Source organism: Alternaria postmessia (genome assembly GCF_024291825.1).
Source record: "Alternaria postmessia strain BMP 2775 chromosome Unknown scaffold_30, whole genome shotgun sequence".
Classification (NCBI taxonomy): domain Eukaryota; kingdom Fungi; phylum Ascomycota; class Dothideomycetes; order Pleosporales; family Pleosporaceae; genus Alternaria; species Alternaria postmessia.
This window is the reverse complement of record NW_026260103.1, coordinates 189,862-210,236: the sequence shown is the minus strand read 5'-3', so window position 1 is coordinate 210,236 and position 20,375 is coordinate 189,862. Positions and strand designations below refer to the sequence as shown.

The 20,375-nt window shown below is 51.0% G+C and overlaps 8 protein-coding genes across 8 annotated transcripts; 4 read left to right on the top strand and 4 right to left on the bottom strand.

Moving 5' to 3' along the window:
• Positions 1-138: 138 nt before the first annotated feature.
• Positions 139-4,540, top strand: J4E82_005626 (uncharacterized protein; the record flags this gene model as incomplete). The annotated part of the gene is made up of 3 exons (XM_051731888.1): positions 139-529; positions 591-1,925; positions 1,974-4,540. The coding sequence occupies 3 exons, from the start codon at positions 139-141 to the stop codon at positions 4,538-4,540; spliced, it is 4,293 nt and encodes a 1,430-aa protein (XP_051588378.1).
• Positions 4,541-5,723: 1,183 nt separating this feature from the next.
• J4E82_005625 (uncharacterized protein) lies at positions 5,724-6,365 on the top strand (the record flags this gene model as incomplete). The annotated part of the gene is made up of 2 exons (XM_051731887.1): positions 5,724-6,121; positions 6,179-6,365. 2 exons carry the CDS (start codon positions 5,724-5,726, stop codon positions 6,363-6,365), a joined length of 585 nt encoding a protein of 194 aa, XP_051588377.1.
• A 148-nt stretch (positions 6,366-6,513) lies between these two features.
• J4E82_005624 (uncharacterized protein) lies at positions 6,514-7,451 on the bottom strand (the record flags this gene model as incomplete). The annotated part of the gene is made up of 2 exons (XM_051731886.1): positions 6,514-6,836; positions 6,890-7,451. The coding sequence occupies 2 exons, from the start codon at positions 7,449-7,451 to the stop codon at positions 6,514-6,516; spliced, it is 885 nt and encodes a 294-aa protein (XP_051588376.1).
• Positions 7,452-7,740: 289 nt separating this feature from the next.
• Positions 7,741-9,051, bottom strand: J4E82_005623 (uncharacterized protein; the record flags this gene model as incomplete). Its single annotated transcript, XM_051731885.1, has 2 exons — positions 7,741-8,560; positions 8,615-9,051. 2 exons carry the CDS (start codon positions 9,049-9,051, stop codon positions 7,741-7,743), a joined length of 1,257 nt encoding a protein of 418 aa, XP_051588375.1.
• A 387-nt stretch (positions 9,052-9,438) lies between these two features.
• Positions 9,439-10,164, bottom strand: J4E82_005622 (uncharacterized protein; the record flags this gene model as incomplete). The annotated part of the gene is made up of 1 exon (XM_051731884.1): positions 9,439-10,164. The coding sequence occupies one exon, from the start codon at positions 10,162-10,164 to the stop codon at positions 9,439-9,441; it is 726 nt and encodes a 241-aa protein (XP_051588374.1).
• A 3,599-nt stretch (positions 10,165-13,763) lies between these two features.
• Positions 13,764-15,437, top strand: J4E82_005621 (uncharacterized protein; the record flags this gene model as incomplete). The annotated part of the gene is made up of 2 exons (XM_051731883.1): positions 13,764-15,263; positions 15,315-15,437. The coding sequence occupies 2 exons, from the start codon at positions 13,764-13,766 to the stop codon at positions 15,435-15,437; spliced, it is 1,623 nt and encodes a 540-aa protein (XP_051588373.1).
• Positions 15,438-16,233: 796 nt separating this feature from the next.
• J4E82_005620 (uncharacterized protein) lies at positions 16,234-17,828 on the top strand (the record flags this gene model as incomplete). Its single annotated transcript, XM_051731882.1, has 2 exons — positions 16,234-16,446; positions 16,497-17,828. 2 exons carry the CDS (start codon positions 16,234-16,236, stop codon positions 17,826-17,828), a joined length of 1,545 nt encoding a protein of 514 aa, XP_051588372.1.
• A 195-nt stretch (positions 17,829-18,023) lies between these two features.
• J4E82_005619 (uncharacterized protein) lies at positions 18,024-19,417 on the bottom strand (the record flags this gene model as incomplete). Its single annotated transcript, XM_051731881.1, has 2 exons — positions 18,024-19,321; positions 19,381-19,417. The coding sequence occupies 2 exons, from the start codon at positions 19,415-19,417 to the stop codon at positions 18,024-18,026; spliced, it is 1,335 nt and encodes a 444-aa protein (XP_051588371.1).
• Positions 19,418-20,375: the final 958 nt, after the last annotated feature.

Here is a 20,375-nt window from a genome sequence, read left to right as displayed (position 1 = left end):
TCCGAGCCATCCTACAGTCCAAAGAGCCCATAAAGCGACGCCCTTGACTGACCCCCTCAACTGCCCACCCCGCTGTGCCATGTCAAGCACCGTGACGCCCTACTTGCATTCATGAGCTGCTAGTTGGCGCGAGCAGCCATGCCTCTGCGCTCCCTCCGCCCCGGCCGTAGCGAACGAGACCTCAAGCGACGGAGTACCCTCGACCCTGCCGGCTTCTTCAAGCGCGCCGACAAGGACGCGCGCTTCGACAGGTCGGCCGAGAATCTGGACCCAGGTCGAATCGCTGCCTCTGAGGATGGCTACCGTCCAACATCCACCGACATTGCGCGGCCCTCGACAGGCCACGATGATGATGATGACGACTCCCCGCCTTCTCCACCCGTACAGGAACACACTCCCAACACCAAGCGCTTCAGTCTGATGCGCTTCCGCCATGCCTCTGATCCGCAACTCTCCGCCAAGGCAAAGGAACATGCCGCCCGGGACGACGATGCACCGCCCGTCCCTCGCGTGCCCGGTAATCCTGCGCGTACGTATATGGATGCATCCCACATGGCAGAAGGCTGGAGTACTGACGTAGAGCTGCGCAGCGCCCGCAATCATCACCACTGCACCCACCGTAGCCGACCACGAAGACGAGGACAAGACTCCGCCCAAACGGAGCAGGATGCAACAGTTCGCCCTGCGCCGGCGCTCGTTCGATCCGTCCACGTTTGACAAGCCGACGACGCTGCGCAAGTCGATGGAGAAGAAGCGGAAGCCACTAGGCTTCAAGAAGAGTCATGGAGACCTCCTGGACGAGAAGGCGCGAGCCTCGACAAGCAGCCAACGCCGCGCCGATGTGCTTGCCGAATCGCGAGAATCTGCGGAAAGCACCACCTCCCTGGCTCCTCCCACCAGGGCATCCGAGTCGTCCAGGTCAGATGGAAGCTCCGGTGGACATATTTCCTTTGAGTCGACCCCACGACCCGCTCACCCGGCCCGCGTTGGCTCTGGACGATTTACCTTTGGCCGTCGAAAACAGCGTGCATCATTATTTCCACTCCCTATGAAAATCGAGCCTCCGCAGTTCCCCGACACAGCGCCTGCTACACCACGCCAGTCCACTGGCGCGAGGAGTTCCGCCTCAATCCATCATTCACCAACCGAAAGTCCCCCATTGACCGCCCGGCGCTTCACCCATGGAGAATCTGGGGCACAGACGCCACCAGTCCCTTCTGCATCGCAAGTTGCTCTAGCTGCTGGTGCTTTGAATTTAGCCTCATCTGGTCCAGGCACTCTCTTTCGCAACGACTCGTACAGGTCAACCCGATCCGCTCGTACCTCGCCAAACAACAATGGTTCAGCTCGCATGGGGCTTAGGGGGCGCTCATCGACCATGGGATCAATGGGCGGGCGGTCGGACGGCGCAGGTTCGCCAACACCACCTGGTGGACCCAGCGGAAGAAACTCTACCTCCACAGCAGGAAGGAGTAGCTTCAGCAATTTGTTCGGCCTGAGTTCAAGATTTCGTCAGAACTCCGAGCCCCATTCACCTAGGCATGCTTCACCTGCTCACGGCCTTTTAGGAAGCTCAGCCTTGTCTTCACACCAAAATTCCATGAATATCAGCCGGGAAGCACTCATATTACCAGATCGCGAGGAGGGTGAAACACCTGGGCGGTATTTGGAAAAAATCGAGGCAAACAACTTCGACAAGAGCGTCGTTGCAAGCTATCTCAGCAAGACTGACGATCCGTTCCTTCTCGCAGTATTACGAAGCTACATGCGAAAATTTGCTTTCTTCGGTGATCCAATCGACATGGCCATCCGCAAATTACTCATGCAGGTTGAACTACCCAAGGAGACGCAGCAAATCGACCGTGTTCTGCAGGGTTTCGCTGATCGGTATCACGAGTGCAACCCCGGCATCTACATTAACACAGGTACGAAGACAGCTTTTTGCATCTATCACCATGACTGACACACTACAGACAAGGCTTATTTCATATCCTTCTCAATCATCATCCTGCATACAGACGTATTCAACAAAAACAACAAACGCAAAATGCAAAGGCCGGACTACATCAAGAACTCTTCCTGTGATGGAGTCTCGGCTGATGTCTTAGGTTGCTTTTACGACAATATTGTCTATACTCCATTCATCCACATCGAGGACGAGGTCGACCTTAAGAACATCACCTCGAAGAAAAGCAAGAGAACTGCAGTGCTCAAGGGGCCAATGAACGATCCAGCGCGCAAAGCGGCCAAGGAACCCATCGATCCGTACACACTTATCTTTGAGGGAAAATTAGACGCCCTCCGTCCTACGATTCGAGACGTGATGCAACTGGACGATCCTTACAATTACACTGGCACTACTGCGACGCTGGACACCAAGAACGTTTACAAGTTATTCTCCAAATACGGCGTCATACAAATCGTGTCCTCTCGATCAAGACCAGAAGCTTTCATGTCCGATGCTGCCCAAGAGAACCCCTTCGGCACCTCAGTTGGTATCGTCGAAATGCCGGTCACAAAAGTTGGAGTCTTGTGGAGAAAGGACACAAAGAAGAAGAAGGCACGATCGCCTTGGCAAGAATGGGGCGCTGTTCTTACGCGGTCAGGATTGTCTCTTTTCCGAAACTCTACTTGGACGAAGAACTTGATGAGCCAGCACGATCAACATCTCAAGCGTGGTGAGACTGGCCCAGTCGTATTCCAACCTGCACTTCCCGACTTCAAGCAAGACCACATCATACCCATGGATGGTGCGGTCGCGCTCGTTGACAATACATACAAGAAACATAAGAATGCGTTTGTCATGTTTTCAAAGGCAGGCGAGGAGACGTTTCTGGCCGATAGCGAGAAGGACTTGAACGAATGGCTAGGCGTGCTAAACTATACCGCTGCGTTTGAGACACTCGGCGTTCGATCAAGAGGCATGATCGGTGGGCTGTACGAAGGCCAAAAGAACCGTGGCATGCGACGCCTTGAGTCATCGCATTCTACCAAGACAATACCAACAGCTACTGGCGATGTGACGATACAAAGTGGCAAGATCGACAGCCAGTTTGCAACGCAAATGATGAATGCCCGAAAAGATCTTATGCAAGTGCGCATCACTGAATCCGAGGACAGGCTTACCAATGCTATAAAAGAGCTGGAAGCACGCCTACGAGATGCGAGACATCTCCAGATTCTTGCACCTATCCAACCAAAAACTCGCGAGCTCGTCATTCATGCTGCGGGCCGGTTGTCAGCGAAGCTGAAATGGATACGCATTGACATTTGGCGGATGAAATGCCACCGTGACATTCTGGCTCAGGAGCTGGAAGATGAGAGGCAAGGCATTGTTGAGCAACAAGCACAGAGTGACCGAGCCTCAGAGCCTACCCAAGCACAGCAGCCACAACTTTCTCCACAGCAGTCGAACAGAACGTCAAAAGTCAGTGGACTCGCGCGGTTGACTTCAAAGACCAGCTCAATGACCAGTGGACCCAAGCAGGTTCCACTGTCTCCTACTTCATCAGCTCGTCCAGGTACCAAATCTTCTAGAGATACTGATTTTGGTGGAGATGAAACTTTCAAGACACCACCAGAGACGACACAGTCAAGCCCTAAAGACCCTTCAGCACAGTTCCAGGCTTCGCCCATGTTGTTTTGTCCCAGCACATCTGACCGTCGAAGCTCGTTTGCCAGCTCCTCAGCACAGTCTCCAAGGATGTATCCTTCTGACCATAGGCCCTCGATATCGACAACTGGCGACGGCACATTAGGCTCAGATTCTGACTCCGATTCTGATGATGATTCTCGCTACGCTACTCCACCTCCAGGTGAGGTGGGTGACCTGGAACCGAGAACGCCAGAGCCCACACCTTTCGAGGGCACTCAACCGGAATCTGCCGTTGATGTTGACTATGAGCAATCTCTCGCTGCTTTGACAGGGTCGCCTAGATCTCGTACAAAGCAAAGAAGAAGTCTGCATCGCACTCTTCGAGAATCCCGTGGCAGCTCTTCTCACCGCCGCGGCCACAAGGGTAGGGACTCTGCCTCTACGATTACCAGCGAAAGCACAGAAGGTGACGGGGGACTGGCGCGTAGCAAGGGTAGCTTTACCGTCCATGGCAAGAAGGCGTCCGTCATTCAGTTTGGTGGCGATTGGCACAATACCACAGCAGAAGAACGCTTGAAGACAGTAAAACAACTCCAAGAGGCGGCGGAAGCAGTCTCCCCTGATGAGAGGGATGGCAGCGTTTTCAGCCATGGCACGGCGGGTGCGCTCTCTCCCGGAAGCGACGGTAATGAGCCGCTTTACGTCCGCAAGATGTCTGCAGACACTACAAAGTCGCGACACGTGTCATCCCAGACAATCACGCCTGCAAATTTCCGCGAATCATTCAGAATAGACCAACCTGACTCTGATGGCGAGTCTGACATGAGCGATATTGCGGAGGAAACCCAACGAACCTCAGACGACCAGCCAACGACGAAGGGCCAAAGTCCAATCACCGAACACGTGGAACGACCCATACATAGTCCAAGGACGACCACAGCATAATATTTGCTTCTCTCCCCTCTTTTTCCTTTGCATTTTGGATTTCAAAAGTGAATTTATGGACATACCAGCATCGCTAGAGCGCGTTCGTGTTTCTCCTTTGTCGACTTTACATACTCTTCTACGGAACTTGTACGCACCTTCATACATAGCATGGCGTATGTGGGCATTGAATTGAATTGCGACGGGGGCGCTTCATATGCATAGACGGACTCTCAGGATGGCGTTTCCTCGAGGATAGGATTGGTCGAAGACACAGTGAGGATTTGGGTTAGCGGATATGGTCGATACCAAAGTTGATGCTGCTTGTATGTGGATGATGATATTTCGATAGTGGATGATAATCGAATAAGTGATTGAGATCCCTGTTCTCATCGTTGAAGTGAAGATGTTCCTTCCCCATGACGATGGCGCTAGTGTTGATTGGTCACTAGCCTCGCACGACAGTTTCCTACCCAACAACAACTTTCCTCCGGGATTACTACCACACAAGCGCATCATCCACGATGTAATACAAAACCACATGTCTGCGAGGTTTCTCCTCGCTCACACTCACCAGCTCTCGCACCTCGGCTCAGCGGCATTGAGCAACTCCTGCAAAACTCCCTCAACCCCCTTCTCAAGCCATCCTGCATCCCTCTCGAACAGCCAAGCTATAGTGGCGCACCATATTGCATGAAGAGAAAACTTGCCTGGCTCCGCAAGGCTCTATACAGACCCACCCTCTATTGGACGAAAGAGTGAAGTTTTCGGAGCTCGGCAGCCGCCTTTGGCTTAAGCGACTTGATGTTGCTCGCATCGCGAAGATCTCAAACCTAAAGCGTCGCGAAACTCCAAACCTGACGAACGTGACAGCCCTGTCAGGATTGTCGCAACGCTCTTAGTGATACAGGGACACCCGCGAACGTGTGCCTGATTGCCGTTTACGCGCCTAATACGATACCTCACGATAGCATGATGAGGGCGTTTATAAGAGAGGCGTGATGGCGCGCTGTTTGTTGTCTTTTCTTGGTTATCGATCATCGGTTTCGTTCCAAGTCAGTCTTTACGTTCTACATTCTTTTCCTTGCCCTCCGGTAGGGTATCTTACTGCTTATTAAACGTTCGTTTCTTGCTCTACAGCCAATCACGTATTTTCTATTCTTCTTATATATATAAGACGAGACATTCATATACGGAACCGAAGATGTATACCAACGCCATTACTATCCTCACCTTGCTCAGCGGTCTTGCTATCGCCGCTCCGACTGCCAACATCACACCCCGCCAAGGCAACGCGTGCTTCATCATCGGCAACGAAGTCCTCCCTGGCGAAACCGCCGATGTAGTCAACCAAATCCAAGCCGCTGTAACTTGCGATCCCAACGCAAAGACACTCGAAAATGTCCCCGACGTGACTTCTGGCAGTCAGACCTTCTCTAAAATCGACTTCAGCACCTCTGGCCAGACACCTCTACAGTTTGCTACCAGCACTTTCACAACAGCGGTGCCGCTTGCCGACTCCAACCTTGAGGCTTTTCAGGACGCTCTTAATGTCTATCTAGCTACTGAAGCTGGCTTGCGCTCTTCGGGTGGTAACTTTGGGTTAGTCGTTCCTGTACAAACTGAATACAAAACACATACTGACATGATATATCTTAGGTTGATCAAGGCGCCAAAGTTCTTCTTGGAGATGCAAATCAGTAGGATAAACACGGCGAGGGGACAGCCGCCTACGGATGCGGCACAGCAGGTCGATCATCTGAAGGACAAGGTTACGGAGAACGCTGTTCGAGAGGATCAGGCGATTCTGGACCAGGTCGCACAATTGGCCACTCAGCTATCGTAAGGGCGATGGAGGAGTTGTGGTTGGAGTGATGGAAGGAGGAAGAGTGGATGGATCTTCACAGGTCTTAATCAACATTGACCATTATGTATCACATTCGTCAACTAATCAAAATGATACCCATACAACTATCTCACAACTCGCATCTCCTTCATAATTTACTATCCCCACCACCAACCTTCCCCCGCCATCCTGTTAAGGTTGCACCTCCATCCATCTCCACGGCGTTTCCGGTGATATGCGCACTAGCCTTGCTACTCAAGAAGAGCACCAGCCCACCAAAGTCACTAGGTTTGCCGATCCTGCCAGTTGGCTGTCCAGACGTCAACGCATCAGCGTATTTCTCCAAGCCGAAATTCGTCATACGGCTGGGGAAGACTCCTGGACAGATGACGTTGACCATGATATTCTTGGGGGCGAGTTTCGAGGCTTGCATTTTGGTTAGGTGGATGCATGCGGCTTTCGCTGGACCGTCTGTTCATACTGTCAGGGCGGCAAATAAGGAAACGTTGGAAGAGACAACTTACAACTGAATGTGCCAGTCCCTGGTTTACTCAATCCACCTCCCTCTCCGGTCGTAACATCCACAGTCGTGATACCAGCCATACTGGCGATATTGATGACTCTGGAGGGATTGTGCATATCAGCCCCCTTGGTCAACAATTCCTCACACCCCACCGTCATGTAAAATATGCTCTTCACATTCAGTGCATATAACTTGTCCCACGCATGCTCTGGATAGTTATAGTAATCGTCTCCCCAACTCGCCCCCGTATTGTTCACCAACACCGTCAACCTATCCGTCTGCTTCTTCAACTCTTCACAGAGACCTAGGCATCCGGCTTTGTCCTTCAGGTCCGCGACAATATAGGAGCAGCGGCCTGGGCCGAGCGCGTTGAGGCGGTCAGTAGTAGAGCGCAGTTCGGATTCTTTGCGTGAGGCGATGAAGACGCGGGCGCCGTTTTGGACGAAGGCTTGTGCGGCCATCTCTCCGAGGCCAGTCGCGCCGCCCGTTACGAGGACGACATGTTCGGTGAAGGAGAAGAGCGTGGTGGCGCGTAGGTCGTCTTTCGAGGCCGCGTGCGTCATCTTGGAGGTGGTATGAGATGTTACACGGTGGTTGTGGAAGTGGGTTAGGTGCAACTGAGGTCAACGGAGTATAGGTGAGCTTCAAGGGGGCATGTGTATATGCGTAAGCATGCGCGGACGCGTAACGATCGATTCAGCCATGTCGGTAGAGCCGTAGTGGAGAGATGGTGTGAACCTCGGCATCTTGGAGATACTATGCGGGGTGCTAGCGCGTCGCGCCGACTCCACCTTGAACATTCGACATGTTTTGTCGATGAATTACATTGCCGATGCCTTATGTAACGCGACTTTAACTTGTCCATCGTACTACCCTGGGAACAGATCCCTCATTTCCCGTTCCACGCTCAGCTTTTAGCTCATGCAACTTCTCTACCGGGTTCTCTGGGCTCTCGGAATAGTACTTGATCGCATCTTCTAGATAACCGATAGCGGCATCTACGTCTCCGAGTGCTTTGCAAACGATATGCGCCTTGAAGCTCATCAAGAACTTCTGCTTGCGAACCGGTATCTGCACTGCGTCCGAAGTCATAGACTCTTCTTGCGCACAATAGGGCTTATCCGACAGGAAACTAATCATCTCCTCGGCAACCTTGCGCGCCTCTTGTAGCAATGCCACACTGTCCGATGCATCCGCTACCTCTAGTCCCTTAGGACCAAAGGTGCCTGCGAGATGACATAAAACCTCGACTAGATCCGCAGCGGTTGTGCAAGTTGCGGACCATAGCATAAGAACCGTGTCTTCTGTCGACGGGCTAAGGAAACCTCCATAATTGCTGCGAATGCAGTCCAATTGGCAATCGTAGACTAGGCGGGCGTACTTACAGACCATCTTGTATTGTATGACTGTGTTCTCTGGGGTATCGCTATTCACGTTCCGCATGAACATGTCAATCTTGAGTAGATAATATCCGGCACTCCCTTGTCGCTGCCAGTGCTTCCTCAAGTCCGCTGTCAGGAGTGGAGGTATTGCGTCGTTGGTGTTGACAGCAAGAAATCTGGGAAGGAGAGAGGGATCTTCTAGCCAAGGGCCCACGAGGATCTCCAGGGCTCTGTCTTTGGAATAGGAGAATGTTTCGAGAAGTGTGAACGTGAGAGACGTATCGACCAGGCTAATAGAGGTTAACAAATGTATAGAGTATACAGTGTGTACTAAATGCACTCACGAAGCTGACCGTTTTCTGGCGATCTGTGTCAATTGCATCATGCTTGTGGCCGGCATCAAGCAGTATGGAGTGCTCTCTGCTAGTAGCCTGCTTCGAAATACGCAGCTGTCCCATTCCATAGCAACGGGAAATCTAGAGCAATCTTTTTTGATAGCTCCGGAGCGGGACTGTAATTGCGAAATGAGCGGCAAGCGGTAAACTTGTTCATCGAGGATGGAATCGCCGAAACGCGAATAATTGGTCTTGACCACCACGCACAATTGACTGCTCAGAAACTTCAACACTTCTGTGTTGATTTGTCGGTTCAGAGCGAGCAGCTTGCATATTGGCGAGGACGGTGCGACATCTTTGGTGGCTGTTTCCGATGGAATGTAGGTGAGAAGCTCGTGGTAAATTTGCTCACGAATGGTGATTGGAACAGTCAGAAGGGTCTGCATGGTTGAAGTAGAGTACAAGTTTTAAATGGGTAAAAAGGTTGCGTCTCTCATGAGCGGAGAAGATGAACAATGTAGTTTCTTTAGTATCTACGATTGCGACTAGGCATCTGCGCAGCCGTCTACGAATGAGAGACGATAGGAAAAAGCGGGCCCTATGTAGTTTCTCAAGTTAGGCCACCACAGTCCAGCGTGGTCCCCACCATAAGCTTAGGCAGCCCGTAATCCCTTAAGCTGCACTCCTCAGTGATATGCTACATATTATACCTAGCTCAGAAGGCATGGTATCGTATCTATCTGAATACAGATGCAATGTTATAGCGCGGCAAGCACTGTTGGTGGTTCAGCTTGAAAGTAAGCTTTTGTTGGCTCAACAACGTCTTGATATTTTCACAACTGGAGACTACCATACTCAGCAGTAGCATAGTCTTTCCCTGAACGAGAAACGGAAAACTTATTGCTAGTTTGGCTAGACTTATGGAGACTGACATCGAAGACACCAGGCACAACCATTGGCCTCTTGAAATGCACTTCCATCCACAAGGATGTATCTAGCAGGAACGTTGAGCCTCCCAAATTTGGCACACGCTGCAGAGCTTTGGCGACGACGTGGTTTCCGTGCGCTATCTTTCCTGGTAGACCGAAAACCTTCGCAGCCAACCCTGACAGGTGTATGAAGTTATAGTCTTTGCAAATTGCAGCCCATCTCAGCGGATCGTCCACGGACAACGATACCTGCGTAGTGCTTTCGAACAAAGGGTTTGTCACCATGCTAGGCGTTGTCTCATCAGAATTTTGTGGAACCTTCTTGGTTTGTACTTTGCCGAACTCTAGCATGGTGAAGATTTGGCGAAATATGGTATCCGCAGTCCCATCGCTCCTCCCCGTGGGAATATTGATCGTGACCTCCAAATCCCACTCGATCCCTTGTTTTGCTTGTCTTGGAGTTTTGTGTACTATAGCGTTCAGATTAGCTGACCTCATACCCATAAGCGTCGCTACGTGGCATAGATCCTGGCGTAGTATCTCGAACCTGTTGCGGACGTTGACGGCACCCAGGGGACTGATTGGACACCAGGGGCTTGCGAGGAGGAGAAGCATCGCGGGCTCAGTCATAGCGGACAGAAAAAGCATGAGTTGAGCTGGTGGAATCCTTGATCCTGCGCCAATTCCTCGTCCAACTGCTAGTTGATATCGAGCGACGTCTTCCGCATCTATGATGAAAGGCGAGTCGAGCTCTAGTCCGGAAGAATTTACGCGCGGAACTCTGGGTATCGCGTACAAGATAGATTTCACGATCATCGCCATGATAGCCAGGATGATCTCCCCCATTCGAAGTGAGGCTGGGGAAAAGGATAGAGTGACTTTCCTGGGGCTGGACAGCAAAGGAGTCAGGCGATACCCAAACGAGACGAGCACGCCGAACAGCATGCCGGCCACAAGCATCAGCATCATGGTTCAATATATTTGTAATGGGATTGATGCTGAAAGGTTCATGTAGAGATGATTCAGGTGTGGCAGGAGCCACCTGGGCACTACTGTCCCTAGTGGCACCATGACATCATCACTAGGTAGCGTGAAAGTCAAACGCGACAGCTCCCAGCCTCCTGCATACCAATCACAAGGAACATACTCCACCATCGCGCCATGGAAGTAATATCTCTCAGCAATAATCCACAACTAGCGACTTCGACCGTTTGCTTAATCTCTTCGATCCAGTTCTCTCCAGCCATAACTCATCCGTCCGCGCAAGCCCCATGATGGCACATCTCCTCCGGCACTTCCGATGTCCACAGTCTGGGCATTTGTTCCCAACCTCAGTAAACGACCATATTTGTTCACCTGGTGAGGTCAGCAGATGGTTTCACATAAGATGAAGATGACATGCAGTGATGACAGCGCCAGCTATACGCGGTATCTGAAGCTATACTGCTTGTAAAGTTTCCCATTATACACATGCAACTTTCCTCAAGGTTTGAGGGGGCTGGGTACCTGGGTCGCGTTGATTCTGAAGAAACGGTGGTGCGGTTGAGAGAAGTATGTCTGAGTTGTGCAGTCGTCGCACAGGAACTTCAAAGCGCTACGAGCTTTGGGGATTTTGGATCTTGAGTGTATGTGTGCTGGTTACTCATACTACACTGCTTATATACGGACATAGTTTAGAGTTCTGGAAGCGTGGCGTAGTTTGAGTTGATTGCTTACGTTGCTTAGCGTAGTTGCTATGGCATTCACAGATCATAGCCAACAAAAGTTGTAAACGCTGAACGATCTATCCACCATTATGTTTCGCTCATCTGGAGCGTGACAGGCTATCAAGATGCGTCTCGATGAGCATTTAGTATATGCTTAATGATTGTATGGGTACGCAGGAGTGCTACGGAGTATTACGCTGTCAAAGACCTGGTTCGGGTATGTTCAATAGCTATAGCGCATAGCTTTGAGTATCGACATATCTCAAGGAAGTGGGCACTCAGCTAACTACGACTCGAATGGTTGCGTGCCTCAGCATGTCATTTTGGCTTTGACAAAACGAAACCATAACGTTTTGCAAACGCTGGACCGTTTACAGCTTCTTCCGATGCATTCACCGAGGGTGCTAAGCTAATCGAACCCGCCGCTAATGAGCATTGGCTTATTCTGGCTAGCACAACTGAGTGCATAGTCCGAAGTGTAGTTGATGAAGGCTTGGAGCTGCTTGCAGACGCAAACGTCGTCAAGGGACAGTATTGGATATGGTACATGCTGGCGAGTAACGATAAGATACACAAATTATCCCAAGAAACCTTGCAATGAAATGGAAGGTCGGTGGTAAGGTCAAACTACAGAAGATGATGCAGAGCTAGGAAACTGGTCTATAGTTTCCATGCCAAAGTTCGGCAGGGCTGCGCTCGGGTGCACTGCTTGACAACTCCGCCGTATACTCGTCCTGTCCTCCTGCTTTGTATTGTCGACTACTATCCATTTCGGAGACTTGTTGCGATACTTGTGGTTGTGTAGTTGTATGAGCGGGCTCCACGCTCACCCCTTGACTTTGTTGTTCTCCAATGTCCTTCCTTTTCCTGCGTAGCAAGAACCACATGAGTCCTGCGCCCAATGCAATTCCCACAATCGGCCCCACTACCGCGCCAGCGATCCAGCCTCTGTTCGAATGATCAGAGTTTGGTGCAGTTGTAAGATTCGTTGCCACGGGAGGTGGCGTTGCGCTTATGTCTACTCTGCTTGAACCTACTGAAGACTCTGGTGTGAGGTGCGGAGAGCCTACGCTTGATTTTAGATTAAGAAATTACCTTGGATGTTCATGAACTCACTACTGGGCTGCATAGTGACTGTATTGGAGACAGACGATGATTGAGAAGGGTCGAAGATGTAAAAGCCGGACGATGAAACCTGTTCGTCCCAAGGCTCTTCCGCTCCGGCAGGTGTGAACTTCAGTACCCAATAGTCGTTCGCTGCGAGCGCAGCTGAAGGGATATTCATATCCCAGCCATATGTCACAGTCGTTGTGATATCGATGCTGCCTATACATATCAAGCAATTAGTCACTGCGAACGATTAGGACGATCGGAAGGCTTTTACCCACCAGCAATTTTGAACTTGTATGCTCTTCCCCTAAAGCTAGCAACCCAAAGATCTAGCATCGTGACGTTACAAGAAGGACAGTACTCTGGGAAGTTGTTCTGCAGTTGTGGCTTCCAGCGGATAGTAAATGAAGTACCGCCTTGCAAGTTCGTAGACCCGTCGGGGGATGCAGGCGCGGTCCAGGCGTCTTGAACAGACTGAGACCATGTTTGTAGAGGAAAGGTAGAGAGAAGAAGCGCAAAAGATGTGTAGTATGACATCTCCGGTGATATGTAAGGTTCCCAGCCTTATCTCATAAGAGTGTGAGAATCGAGGGAGAAGTCTTCCACCTAGCACTGGGGATTTATCAGGCGCCTTTACATTGACTAGCCATTCTAGAACATCGGGGCCGTTCGAGGGCTTGGGTGTGCACACCTGCATTGTTACAGTCATTGGCTCTGCATGTATGATGAACTCATCAAAAAGCCCGGTAGGTGGATGGTGGCCCATACGTTGATGAAGAAATCAGCCATGGCGAATATGTACCCATAATAACTTCGTTTTGACCAGTTAGCCTATGCCTCAGCCTTGCGAGTCTTGAGAGACGATAACAAACGCCGGATGTGGCTTAGTGTCGCAGCAAGTCGTCGCAGGAAGTTGAGAAGCTGGACATTGTGTGATGTGTTCTGTAGTATTTTTCATTGATTAGATATTGAATGCCAGTTTTGTCTTGTCAGGGGCCATATGAGAAGATCGCGCGACTCCAACTTCCGGACAAAGAGTAAATGGGGATGTGGCGGTTAGTGTTCATCAGGCTGCGACCCACGCCACAGCGCGAGATTGGCTGGCATGCATGAGTACATATATAGCATTGGCGCCCCCAAAACTGAGCCGCAGCGACATACAAGCTCTTGCGGCGGTGACTGGTGTCACTTAATTCTCTGCTTCCCTCGTTATTCATTCGGGGATGTTTCTTGTCGCCGAAAGTCTTACCAATGTCAACAAAGTCCATCATGTTCCTCAGAAGATGGAAATGGGGCCTGGTACTTATCATAGCAATACTCTTTCTTACGTTGACTGTCACACTCTCTACCCAGTTCGCACCATCGCGAGCAGCAACGTTCCCGACAAGTCACGATGAACGTCCAACGCGATCAATGTCCCCCTTGTCGAATGCCTGCCCAACGATACCGCCTAACCCAGCAGTGACTCCAGATTTTGAAGGTCGATTCAATTGGAGAGCGATTCCCAGCCACTACCCGGTCGAGCATTATGCTCGATTGCCCTCCCAAAGGCCTAAATCCAGACGCTCTCTCCAACGATCGCCGGATGCAGCATCAATAAAGTTAGAATCAACTGCTTCTCGGCGAGAGGCTGTTAAGAGGACCTTTCAAAGATGCTGGAAGTCGTACAGGGAACGCGCGTGGATGAAGGATGAACTTGCACCTATATCAGGTCAATCCCGAGATACCCAATTCGGCGGCTGGGGAGCCACCTTGGTTGACTCATTGGATACGTTATGGATTCTCGACATGAAAGATGAGTTTGCAGAAGCTGTCGAAGCAGCGCTTCAGATTGATTTCAAACCAAGTGATGATCGCGAAAGCGAGATCAACATGTTTGAGATCGTAATACGCTATCTTGGAGGCTTCATAGGCGCCTACGACGTATCCGGTTGCCATGACGCCCGCCTTCTGAACAAAGCACTCGAAGTGGCGGATATGGCATATGCGACATTCGATACGTCGAATCGTATGCCTGTCTCGAGATGGAAACTAGGGAAAGCAGCAGATGGAGAAGAGCAACTACCAGCACGCTCAGTGCTCATAGCCGAAGCAGCGTCTGCTAGCATAGAATTCACTCGTCTCTCCCAAATTACAGGGGATATGAGATATTTCGACGCCATCTCCAGAGTTACGAACGTCCTGGACGAGCAACAAGGATCTACCAAGCTTCCTGGCATGTGGCCCATCAGCGTGGATATGAGGACACCAAACTTAACCTTTGATACTTTCTTTGGGCTGGGTGCCATGGCCGATTCAGCATTTGAGTATCTACCAAAGATGCATCAATTGCTCAACGGTTTCGGTCCGGCTGACCAGTATCGCAAAATGTACGAATACGCGATGGACACCGCGATTACGTACACCATGTTTCGGCCCATGGTGGAAGACAAAGCCGATATTCTGATCGCTACCGCTAAACACGATGGTCCTTACGGGCAGAGAGATGACACTGGGCAACATCTGGTATGTTACGCAGGAGGTATGCTGGCGCTTGGAGGGCGGCTCTTCGACAATCAAACCCATTTCAACGTGGGCCGAAAGATCTCTGATGGCTGTGCATGGACGTACAAAAAAGCGCCAAATGGAATCATGCCTGAGGTCTTCTCCATGACGCCTTGCCCATCGCAGTCAGAATGCGATTACATACCGGGCGCTGCTCCGTTCAGCGCCGTGCATGACGGTCGTTACATCCTCCGACCGGAAGCAATCGAGTCGGTCTTCTACATGTTTCGACTCACTGGAGAGACCAAATATCAGGACATTGCGTGGGATATGTTCCGAGCCATCGAAGCAAACACCAAAACTGAGTTTGGTAGTGCCGCACTCCAGGATATCATGAAGACTCCACCAGATAAGAGCGACAGCATGGAGGTAAGTCTCGAATACCTAACGCGCGTAAAACAAACACTAACATATCCGCAGAGCTTCTGGCTTGCTGAAACTCTGAAATACTTCTATCTCATCTTTAGTGATCACGACCAGATTAGCTTGGACGACTTCGTGTTCAATACTGAGGCGCATCCTTTCCGGATACCTTACCGATAACGATACGATGGCGTGAGACTCAAAGGAACTTCAGGATGTTCGTTGGGATGTGAACGACTGGGTTACATGCGACGGTACGCGACTGCATGGTATATGTTATGACGAGGATGAAGATGTTAGTCCTGGAATGTATCCCGTTTGTGCAGCGTTATCGACGTGCCGTGAAGAACTGTGGTGGCTGTGAGACATGTTGGCCGGGGTTGACCGGATCCGGGAGCGGGAAGATGCGCCGCGACCAAGCTTTTCCCTGAAGCTTGAGCGCGGACGGCGTTGCTTCGAGCCTTGACCTTCGACACGCACAGGAGACGCGTACGTTCACTTCATAGCGTCAGGCTTGCTGAAAAATCACAAACTCGAGTATTGCGACCTATAATTCCGTGCTAGGTGCCGACTTGCCTTTCCGTTGACTTCTACTCCTCATTTATAGCGCGACTACGCCAGTTCGTCGGTACTCAACGAACATGATAAGCCTCGGTGTGTCGCTGCCGAGTTCCAATTCCGCTTCTCGATTAGTAGGATGACGAAAGATAGCGACAAAAACGTGACGACGACGGCTAACAACCCTTGTCTGAAACCCGAGGGCTAGCGACCAGCCAATAATCCTACATCTGGGGTCTCCACTGGGGGTCCCCGCGAAAGTCTTCTTCCGCAGTTTAATCGGTATGGGGAGAACGGGTACATAATATGGGGTTGCCACCTAAACAAGTGTGTTCGAGACTGCTGGCCTTTCTCCCTTGTACTACACTTCCCCGCGGTCCACCCATAGGGCCTAGACACTGAGAACCACCCATCAGTCATGGAGAACGACAAAGAGATCGTCGCAAGCGAGCCAGTTCGTAGTGAAGATATAGAGCGTCTACCTACTCATGGTACCTATCTCGAAAAAGATGAAGCAACGCATCTCTCAGAGGAGCATCGGCAGTATCTCTTGGAAAGACATGGCACACTTGAGCTCGATCCTATACCCACTATGGGTACGGCCGATCCATACAACTGGCCCCAGTGGAAGGCAAGTCACTGCGAACACATCAGTTGGACGGCTACTAACGAAGGACACAGAAAGTGATGAACCTCTTCTTTGTCGCCTTTCACGCCATGATGTGCGCATTTCCTGCTGCAGCAATCATTCCAGCCTACGAGGACATCTCCGAAGACCTAGGTGTTAGCCTCCAAAGAGCATCGTATCTTACCTCTTTGCAAATTGCCATCCTTGGAGGTGCTCCGCTGTTCTGGCGGCCACTCTCTACACGATACGGACGCCGACCTATCTTCATTATATCCTTGATCGGCAGCTTGGTCTTCAATGTTGGCTGCGCGAAGAGCCAGACGTACGCTGCCATGGCAACTTGCCGAGCTTTCCAAAGCTTCTTCATCTCACCCCCGAATGCAATTGGCAGTGCCGTGGTGGTTGAAACATTCTTCAAAAGGGAGAGAGCGAAGTTCATGGGTATCTGGACGGTCATGATTACCCTTGGTATACCTCTGGCACCGCTCATCTTCGGCTTTGTTACGTACAATGTCGGCTACCGCTGGATCTACTGGATCCTTGCGATCGTGAATGGTGTCCAAGTCATTCTTTACACCCTTTTCGGACCAGAGACACGTTTCATCCGACACGGCGACGTGCAACATGCGCAATCCGGTTTCGCAGCCTACAAGGAGATGTACTTGAAGTTCCGTCGTATCGACCCTACACCCATCACCCTCTCAGAGTTTATCTCGCCCCTTCGACTGTTCAAGTACCCATGTGTAGTCATTCCGGCTTGCGCATACGCAATGGTATTCCTCTTCGCGTCTGTTCTCGCAACGGTTGAAATTCCGCAACTCTTCGGGGAGAAGTTCCACTTCAACGCCCAACAAATCGGCCTACAGTTCCTTGGCGTCATCGTCGGCACTGTTATCGGCGAGCAAATCGGCGGGCACTCCAGTGACCTCTGGATGCGATGGCGTGCAAAGAAGATGGCTCCCCTCCGGCCTGCTCCAGAGTTCCGCCTTTGGCTGAGTTACTTTGGTATTCTTCTCACCATTTGCGGTGTGGTCGTGTTCCTCGTACGCATTGAGCAAGCCCCCAACCTACACTGGAACGTAACCCCCATTGTTGGTGCCGGTATAGGTGCAGCAGGCAACCAGATTGTTACCACAGTTCTGATCACATACGCTGTAGATTGCTATCCTGAAGAAGCTGGTAGCATTGGCGTGTTCGTTACTTTTGTGAGGCAAATTTGGGGCTTCCTCGGTCCGTTCTGGTTCCCTCCCATGTTTGAGAATGTAGGAATTGCGAACAGTGCTGGCATTGTTGCGGCATTGCTTGTGGGCGTTAGTCTTGTCCCGGTCATGTTCACGCATTGGAAGGGCTATACGATGAGGGGCCACATGTCGGAGAGAATGTAGAATCAGCACAAGGCTTTCCCTCGTGTTAATTACACAGAATTCTCGTACGTCTGAGTAGTGTATCGTCACATCAATGACACCATAGGCATCTTGCCAAGAAAATGCTTGTTGAAACTGGTAGTTCTGTAATGCTTCTAATTCTTACATGCAAAAACCGGAACTGTTGCGCTAAAATACGAATCCGTGATGACTAGCTCATAACTTCGCTTCCAGTCCTTCCTTCTGGCACAGCTCTTCTGCCTCTGCCACGACATCGACGCCATACACCCGCGCTTGTATATCCGCATCAGCCCACCTGTCCGGCACCTTTCCTGAACCTGCCTTCATCGCTGCGAAGATCTTGTCACGTTCCTCCTTGGCCTTACCCGCTCCGAGATGCATTTCTCTTCCGTTTTCCGCTGCAAGCTCGACGAGTGCCTCCGCCCTTGGTTTTCTTAGCTTCTCATATAGTCGCAGTGCGTGCTCGATGGTCTGTGGCTTCCCGTCGGCGATCCGCTTAGGAGACAGCACAACACCCAGTACAGCACCGTCTTCGATCGCCTGGGCAGCACCTTGTGCCATGTGCGGGAGCGTAGGATGGCAAGCATCACCAACCAACGCGGCTGTACCATGCACCCAGGTGATCAATGGGTCATGGACCCTTAGCTTCCACTCGACGACTTCACCTTCTGGCACTAGATTCAACATGCGATGTATCATGGGACAGAAATCGCCGTAAACTTCCAACATGGCCTTCTTGCTGCCCTTGGTTGTATATTGAGCGTCCGGTGCGCCGGCAAAGCTGATATCGGGCTGTGCGGTGGAGATGTTGTATATTTGCTTATTGTGGATCGGGTAAGCGATGATATGCTTCCTCTCACCGATCCAGCGTGTCACGGTATCGGATTCGATCAACTTGAGTAACTCGGGGTCATTCTCCATTTGGTCGCGGTTCAACATGATTCGATAGGCAGCCTGACCTGAATCGCGAGCAGCGCCGGTGTGACCAAGTTCCTTGAGCATAGCGACGCGTGTAGAGCTTTTTACACCATCAGCACCGAGAAGAACATCGCATTCGGCTTCTGTTGATTCCCCTTGACCTGAGGATGGCGAAATAGTGAACTTTGGTCTTGCGCCAAAACGCACGTTGGATATGTTGCAACCCAATCTGAACGTGATACCACTCTCTTTTTTGCAACCTTCGTACAAACCGTTCGCCAAACTAGCTCGATGACCAACCATGTGTGGATATCCGTACTTTTCCCGGACGTATCCCAGATCTACGTACCCTAGCTCTTTGTCTGTTGTGCCTTCCCGGATGGATGTGTTTGCGCATTGGACTGCCTCGTCGCGGATTGGTCCCCAGCAACCTAACTTGTCCAGGATACGAGCCATATTGGGTGCAAGTTGGATACCAGCGCCCACAAACCCCATGTTTGTTGCATTCTCATATATTGTGATGTTCTTGTGGCCTGCTTTCGCAAGTGAGAGTGCTGCTGCAAGACCACCCATGCCTAGTATGTTGTTAGATGCTATCAAATTGTATAGAAATGAGACGTCGAAGATATCGTACCTGCTCCAACAATGGCTATCCTTGTGTTTTCCGCCATTCTGGACGTTGTGCTTGTGCCTCCTTTCACTTCTTGGATAGTGCCAACGATGTGGTATAGGATCGGAAGCTGTTGATAGAATGTGATCGTAGTCTGTTGCTGGATGGATATCCTCCGAGAAATAGAGAATCTGGCAAGAGCTCTTAAGACACTCTTCAGCTGCTTCTATATTTCTGCGCACTCAACCTTACTCCAGGTTCTCCACTACTTCCGAGCTCTTTCCCGCGCGTAATGTTCAGCCACCGGAAGAGGTACTAACCGGAAGTCTACGAATCCCCAACGTCTTTCAAGAAAGCAAATACGTCAATAAATGTCGCAACGGCCGAAACTCAATCGTATCCACTAAGCATGGACGTCGTCGTGAACATATATCGGAGAATCCTTAAGGCCCGATTACACTTGAGATGGAGTCGCTGTGGCCAGCTAACACCCCACAGTGGCGGGGCAACGTTTCGAAGGTTAGCGCATCTTCACCCAGCTTCCTGGCCCCACCGCCGTCATGGACGAGCGATGTTCGGCATATGCGGAGTCACGGAGTGCGGGTGTACCGACCCTGCATGTTACCATCATATTGGTCGTGATTGCACGATCTGCGAGTGAGGCTCAAGATAATGCTGTGTTTGTCTTTCGTAGCATTTAACGTGATGACGGATGCCAGAGCGTCGATGGACGGGTCATCACATACTACCTGACAGTAGGTATCAAGCAGGACTGCGACTACGCCCGATGAATGCTTCACCGCCGCATTAGAACCACCCTCCACTTGGAGACCCATGGGAAGCGCATGCATTCTGATGCTAGATTGCTCTTCCTCCGCTATGCTCTGCTGCGTATCTTCGCTGCTTCTTCGGAAGCCCACATCGATGATGAGAGTTGCTCATTTTAGATTCGGATACTCCGGATACGCAGCCACAGATGCATTCCTTTTCGGTGCATTAAGTTGTTGCTAACGTGCGAT